This window comes from Pinus tabuliformis, chromosome J (genome assembly GCF_031772625.1).
Source record: "Pinus tabuliformis cultivar Carrire ecotype Pingquan chromosome J, CPIR1, whole genome shotgun sequence".
Lineage (NCBI taxonomy): Eukaryota > Viridiplantae > Streptophyta > Pinopsida > Pinales > Pinaceae > Pinus > Pinus tabuliformis.
Window position 1 is genome coordinate 1,189,555,241 of NC_142295.1, and position 7,879 is coordinate 1,189,563,119.

At 34.0% G+C, this 7,879-nt stretch overlaps 1 protein-coding gene across 1 annotated transcript; it reads right to left on the reverse strand.

Annotated features, from left to right (window-relative positions):
- Window positions 1-215: 215 nt before the first annotated feature.
- LOC149231349 (uncharacterized) lies at window positions 216-799 on the reverse strand. The gene is made up of 2 exons (XM_089376273.1): window positions 610-799; window positions 216-565 (listed from the first exon to the last, which is right to left on the reverse strand). The coding sequence occupies exons 1-2, from the start codon at window positions 797-799 to the stop codon at window positions 216-218; spliced, it is 540 nt and encodes a 179-aa protein (XP_089232399.1).
- Between the last annotated feature and the right edge of the window lie 7,080 nt (window positions 800-7,879).

Consider the following 7,879-nt stretch of genomic DNA (forward strand, 5'->3'; position numbering starts at 1 on the left):
ATAAATTAAATATATTCAAATATAGATGATTGCATATTTTGAAAATATTTCAGAATTTTGCTATCCAAAAATAGTCAAACAATTGATCATCTAATGATATAATTCAAGATATTCAAACGAACCATTACGCTTCAAATTCAAGATATTCAAACGAACCATTACACTTCAAATTACAGAGACTCAAACGAACCATTACACTTCAAATTACAGAGACTTCATGTAACCAAGTATATTGGCCTGGACAGAGAAACCCTGGTACGACTATGGCTATGGATGTGATGCAACAGAGGCATATAGGGCACATCGGTCTTGTTTCTTTGCATCGCATTGTACATGGCAGCCAGCGGAATGGGAATGGAAGTCGGTCGACCAGATCTGTAGGGAGGAGCGATATCGTTCATATAAATTGGCTTGGCTTGGGATTCTAACACAGGAGCTGTCTTCTTCATGTGCTTCTGCTTCTCACTGGATTTCCTCCAGAAGAACATAGAACTCTTCCATGACTTCTTTTTCTTCAAATCCTCCACCGATTTGTGAAGTTGATCCAATGGGGCTTTCAAATGCGAGACAGACGAAAGAAACATTACAATATAAGAATATCCTTAAAAACTGTAAAATGCACCTTCGTCTTGTTTTTCTTAATGCAAAGTTCAAACTGCAAATATTTATAAGAGGCGGCCTGACATGGGATCTGGGTGAGAACCTGAGCATAGTCTATTTCCGGATCAAAGAAAAAATAATCGAACTGGGAATGCCCAGACATGGGGATGCCAGAGTTGACGTTGCCACTTGAAGACATTGAAAAATTAAAAACATTCTGAACATTTTCTTGAATAGACCACCCAATTTTTTCGGAAATCCAATCTGATAAATTCCCACAGGCCTACCGCTAAGATCACAGCCCAACTGCCCTAGTTTTAAAATAACTTACAGCTAAAAAGAGCCCAGTTAATGCTCTGTGCTCTGGTCGATAATTGTTGTTAGCTTCAGTTCCGATACCTTTACTCTTGGATTTTCTTTAACAACACCCACCTCATAAATGCGATTTTTAAGCCATTCGAACTTTCTCATTTTTGGCCCAAATACGGGCGATTTTGGTCACCATGGTGTGTACATTTTACTTTCTCGCAACATTGACATCACAGTTCCTTACGTTTATGGAGAGGGCAAATATTATTTATTGCTAATTGCATGCCGGTAGACATGAATAGTGAAATTAGATTATTCGAAGCCGCTGCCGATGACTGTTTGCAAAAATATTTGAGGGCATGAGGAGCTTCGCATCTATCCAATTTGCAAGTTTCCAGGTCTTTGTACATAGGCTGTTGTCCGTCGTTTTCATTCTCTATCAGAGCACTCTGTTCGTATAACGGTCGACTTTTCTTTCGTTACCGTTACTAACGGTTATGGTCCTCTGGATATTGATTAAATTAATACATGAAAATAATTGTATTGTATAGGAATCCATGTTCGACAATCTGGGCGGCCCAACTCATTACTCAGACTCTCAAGTATGGTTGTTCTGGGCGTGGGTAAAGTTCGAAAATGGTAAAATCATGAATATATAAATGTGTTCTTTTCAAAGGTTAACAGGTTAAAGTTGGTCCTGAATCGTAACAGTCATCTCGTAAGTTCCAACGTTATGATTCTTTGATTAGAAATGGGCAGAAATATAAATATGTAGCTTGAAAATAAGCGGACTTGTAAATAAGTATATGAGTCTTTGTTCGGAAGAAAATATAAATATGTAAATTGAAAATAAGTGAAATCACAAGGATAAAAGGTTATGATCATTTACTTGAAAATGGGTAGAAATATAAATCTTTTAAGATTTTACTTATTTTGAAATAAGTCATCACAACCCTGTTAATATGGTGGTTCTGTTATTGTTAATATAGTGGTTTTGTCATTATAGGTAGTTAATATGGCGGTTCTGTTATTGTTAATATAGTGGTTTTGTCATTATAGGTAGTTGATCATAACAATGCCACTTACATGATTTTATTATTATTTTTTTAATAGGTAATAAGCCTTCCCTCCTTTAACTTACACATTATTTTTTTTATAGGTAATAAGCCTTCCCTCCTTTAACTTACACATTCATGGTTTTGCTTGTTTATGAGTAAGAAATCATGACCTTGCAACTTGCTCATTTATGTTTATGGTTCCACACGTTTTTGTGTATTCAAATTTAAAACTTTGTCATAGTTATGATTAATAAGTAATTATCTTTATTGAGATATATTTAGAAGTATATAATGAAAATAATTGTGTTACGCTGGATTTTATGTACAATATTAAACAAGTGTGACCTTATTCTCACCTTGTTCAAGTTTGCAAACATTATCCACCTTACAAACTTTTAAGATTTGTTGCCTAGAAATGCATTCAATCATGATTATGCTTAGAAATGGTGAAATAATGAATGGGTTAGTTACAAGGTTATGATTTCCTACACAAAAATGGGTGAAACCTGAACACGAGAGCTAAATATGAGAAAAACCATATATCACCAAGGCACAAGCTTGTGATTCTCTACTTAAGAATGGGTGAAACCATGAACTATTCATAGTTTTCTCCATTACCAAGTAGGCATTCAAAACTTTTCTCACAGTTTTGGTTTGACATGCCTAAAAGATTTTTAAGCCACTTGTTTCAAGTGAACACTTCACTTTTAATCAAAGAAAATATCAGTAAGAAAGATAACAAGCATAACCTTTTTTACCAACCACAACCTTGTACCATCTTTATTCATCATCTAAACCATTTCTAGTAGGGAAACTTAACCTCGCAACTTGCCTATTAATGTTTCTATGCAATTCCATTTAGGGTATCATAACATCATGGTCCCATCCTTCTCATCCATAGTTTCATCTGTTTCATGATTAGGACCCTACACGATTGTTAATGTTTGTCGCACAAGACCATATGAGGAGGATAATGAGGTCTCTCAAATTTTGAATATTCAAGCATATATCTATCTCGACCTTGGATGACCTATTAGACTACATTGAAAGAAAAAAACTCCAAATGCAAACCTATGGTTAAAAGTTCTAGGTACTATAATAGATATCTATGCAAGCCTTTTTTTCTCCTTCCTATTTTATGTGACATTCATTCTACTTTAGTTTATTGGGATTAACACATGTTGCATTACATGACACCTAATCTAGAATAGATGGACATATAAATTTTCATCTATTTTTGTGTTATTGGGGTGGAAACACATGTCTCTTGTGTTTCTATGGAATACAAAGCTATAATTGAGGACTAAGAAAGATATCTAGTTCCATGAGAGAGGAACTCTCATTTGTGGTCTCCACTTGGCTCTTCTTTGATCATCAGACATAAATAGGTTCTACATTGAGGTTTGACATCTCTGTCTTGGTAATGTTGCATTTCCTTTTCTTGTCGGTGTGATTCTAAACAAGAGCGCCATGAGCTTGATCTCCAACTCCCCTTCCTTTCTTCATAAATGGCACTTCATGAGTAATCTTCATGATACCATTCCTCTTTGAGCCTACAATGAGCCATTCAACATTCTCTTTTGCTAAGATCCCATATCCTAGGCATAAATTTTATTTATCTTGCCTTATCCAAGGCAATAATCTTCTTTATCCTACCTTATAGTTCAATATATATATATATATATATATATATATATATATATATATATATTTTTTTTTTTTCTCATAGGATGATTTATTTGTATGCATGTTTTATTTAGTTTTCCTTATATTTATTTAAACCAAAAAATATAAAAGAAGAAATTATATTATAAACTTAAGTGTTATCATTTCTAAACTTGCTCTTTATTTCTAATTTATTATTTGATATTTTATATATATATATATATATATATATATATATATATATATATATATATATATATATATATATATATATATATTGTTCTTTATTAGTCCATTCCTCACTAGGGATTGTAACACTCACCCCACGATCAAAGTTCGTTGGCTCTTGTTTATTTTGATGATATTTTTCAACTTTAACCAATTTTTTCGGGAAAATGCTTAATATTCATACTTTTGTGTAAATTCAAAATTAATTTCCTAGTTTCTGGAAATCTTATTTCTAACTTTCCATTGGTTAAGTGATCCTTGATGAGACATAATTCCCCTAGTGGAGGGCCTTTTATTTTCAGTATTTTTCAATGTCTGATAAATAATTTTAAAATAAAAAAGGCTAATTTTGTGAGTGGTCATTCTATTGGTGAATGCTCTAACATTGACATCATGACACTGCTACTTATCTTCCCTATGATGCCAAAAGTGATGGTGTTCCAGGTCTGTTACGTAAGCGAGGGGATGGGGGGTGGTTGAACAAATATGCGGAGGTGAAAACGATGGTAAAGACTAGTGGCAAAGCTTAACTCAATATTATTTCAAATAATTAAGAATAAGATAAATATATTCAAATCCTTCCAATTATACCATCTATATGATTGTGCAGATCTTTCCTTGTATGAATATTTCATTGTGTGGAGGTTACAATTAAAGCTTTAATTGCGCAAAGGAAGCTTCCTCCGCACTCCGCATCACTGGTTATTCTTTAAACTTCTAAAAAAACTTTATTTGAGTATTCCATTCTAGCTACCATTTCTTTGAATCCTAACGCTTCTAATATGCAACTACTAATGATATTAAAACATGGACTGACATTCAAAACCTCGATTTCTAAGGCTTTGATTTGTCAAACAAAGTAAAACCCCCTTTATACTTAGTATCTTTTATTTAATGTAATAGGTGAATTTTCATTTAGTTTCCATTAATGTTTATCTTCTAAGTTGGACGAAGCTCACACTGATATCAATCTCTTCATTCCACTATACAGGTTTTTGTTGAATGATTCAAACCAGCATGAAGGTAGTCATAACATCGTAGGATGAATATGGAAGTAAAAGAGTTTAGTCTAAAGTTATAAATACTCACATTAATTTGTATAATTTCATCATCGAAGTCTTCCAAATTTGAGAGACCTCTCCTTCCCATACTAAGATCCTCTTATATCATATCATTTATTACACAAAATTGAGCTTTGATATAATACCAGCATAGATCCATCTTAAATACAGATCTAACATGAACTAAGAGGGATCCAATTTCATCACGTGTAATTTTTTTTATGACCAACATTATTTAACTATTTTGTACAGTTATTTATTTTATTTTTATTTTTAAAATGTTTAAAATTTTTAAAATTTTTATTTGCGCCAACATGAGCAAAATTTCAACTTTGATGATGGACGAACATGGTTACACATCATACTGGGTTGTAGAATGAGCCTCTCGGCTCAATTAATGCTACTAACATCAATCATCTTGTATTGTTTTTTGGGTTTTTTTTTTACTAAGGAGCTTTAAGTTAGAGAACCCTATGAGGTTGATCCCTCATATTGTCTCGTTCCTACATGTTTCTAGCTTTTACAATGGTAGGTTGTTGGAGAACAACCTATTTTTCGAACCCGACAATCCATCCACCTTCAATCACAATCTCAATTTAGTGGTCTACAATGTCTCCCACATACAAATCACCCAATTAATTGAAAGTTGTAGAAGACCATAAATAATAGGTGGTTTTTTGAAACAAAGGTTAAAAATTTTTAAGGTAAAGAAAACTAAAATCATTAGCTCCTGAATGGTAATTCATAAATTGTTAACTCCATAATTTATACTCATAATTAATATTCTAGAATGATATAGCTATTCATACACCCATGCATAGATAAAGTCTTATCCTTTTATTCAAATGACAAAATCTATGATGACTCTATTGAGCTCATTAACCACCACAAAAAAAAACATATAATATCATAAGTAAGTAACTATTGTCCATTGTTGCAATATTATAAGTAAATGTAGGAATTTACAGGATAAGTTCCTCAGATAGAACACCAAAGGACACCGCTCACAAACAGATCACAGATCAATACACCAGTATTTTTGATGTGGTTAAAACCCTCAAAGAGGGAAACAGTCCACGGCTTGAGCCAACGCGACCACTTCAGGAAATTTATTAATAAAAGAATGAAAATTTACATAAACTTCTCTCATGAATGATCACCCTACAAATGACCATCCATGCTCTTTAAATAGATATCATGGACCAATCGGGTGTTAAGACATGGATCAAGTGTCGGTAATATCGAGGAGAGAATGAACCATCGGAACACTTCATGTCTAGAACATATCGTGACCGCCGAATTGTAAGTTACAAAAGTACATAGTAAAGAAACACACTTTACCTAACTCTATACTAGACCAAGTTATACTTAACTATTTCCTATGTGTTAGAATATCCTAACATCCCCCCTTAAGAACAACTTGGGATAAGATTGAAGGATGTACAAATATGACAAAGTAGGAGAAGGAAGGAGGCATTAGAGCCTATCCCCCCTTAGTGACAACTTCCTGAACTCCAACTATAAATCAAATTTTAGTAAACTTCACCTCTATGAGAGCCTTTGTAAAGATGTCTGCAACTTGATCATCATTTGAACAATATTGCACTTCAAGAACATGGTCATGAATGAGCTTTCTGATGAAGTGCATGTGTAGTTCAATGTGTTTTCTGCGCTGATGTTGGACTGGATATTTTCATAGTTGAATGGAACTTTGATTATCACACCAAAGTGTAGTCAGATGTTGCTACTAAAAGCTAAACTCTGACAGGATCTGACGAAGCCACAGGGATTCCTTACTAGCTTCTACAATGCCATGATACTCTGCTTCTACTGAAGAAAGAAAAATGGTACTTTGCTTCTTGCAAGCCCATGTAATAGGTCCAGAACCAAGAGTGAACACCTAACCCGTAGTAGACTTCCAATCATCAGGGTCACCAGCCTAATCAAAATTAGTGAAACCAACCAATAGAGGAGATTCTTCTACACTATAATGAATCCCAAACTAAACTATACCTCAAACATAAGAAAGTATTCTTTTAGCTTCTTTCCGATGACTTTCATGTGGGTTTTTCATAAATCGGGCAATAAGGCCAACAACAAAGGAAAGGTCAGGATGGGTATGGGTCAGATACCAAAGTTTTCCTACAAGCTGACGGTATAAGGTAGCATTAACTTCAGGTGAAGTACAAGTGACTGAAAGTTTGTCTCCGAACTAAAAGGGAGAAGGGGATGGCTTACAGTCTTCCATGTGAAAGTGGCGTAGAAGGTCACAAGCATACTTGGACTGGGAAAGGGAAATACCTTCCTTGGATTGCATGACTTGAAGACCAATAAAATAATGCAAGTGTCCTAAGTCTGTCATTTTAAATTGCTTTTTAAGGCTAGAATTCACATGGTTTATAAGGTTGGGATCACTACGAGTAAGGATAAGATCATAAACATAAAGAACAATAATGATAAGAGACTTACCCACTTTCTTGGTGTAAACAGTATTGTAAGAATGACACCTTGAAAAGCGAGTATCTAAAATAAAGTTATCCATTTTGGCATACCAATCCCGAGGGGCTTACTTGAGACCATAAAGGGATTTATTAAGCTGACATACAAGGTTGGATTCAATTTGTATAAATCCAAGAGGTTGTTCCATATAGATTTCTTGATGCAAGTCCCCATGCAAGAAGGCATATTTAACATCCATCTAATGGACTTCCCATTTTAAAGAGGCAGCAAGGTAAATAACAAGGTGGATAGAGTTCATTTTGGCAACAAGGGAGAAGGTTTCAGTATAGTCAATGCCTTCAACTTGCGAAAAATCCTTAGCAACAAGACGAGCTTTATGTTTATCAACTTTTAATCTGGTACAAACTTGGTTCTGTAAACCCATTTGCATCTAACAAGTTTCTGTCCCTTTGGAAGAGGAACAATATCCCATGTATCATTTGCCAAGAATTAATGATA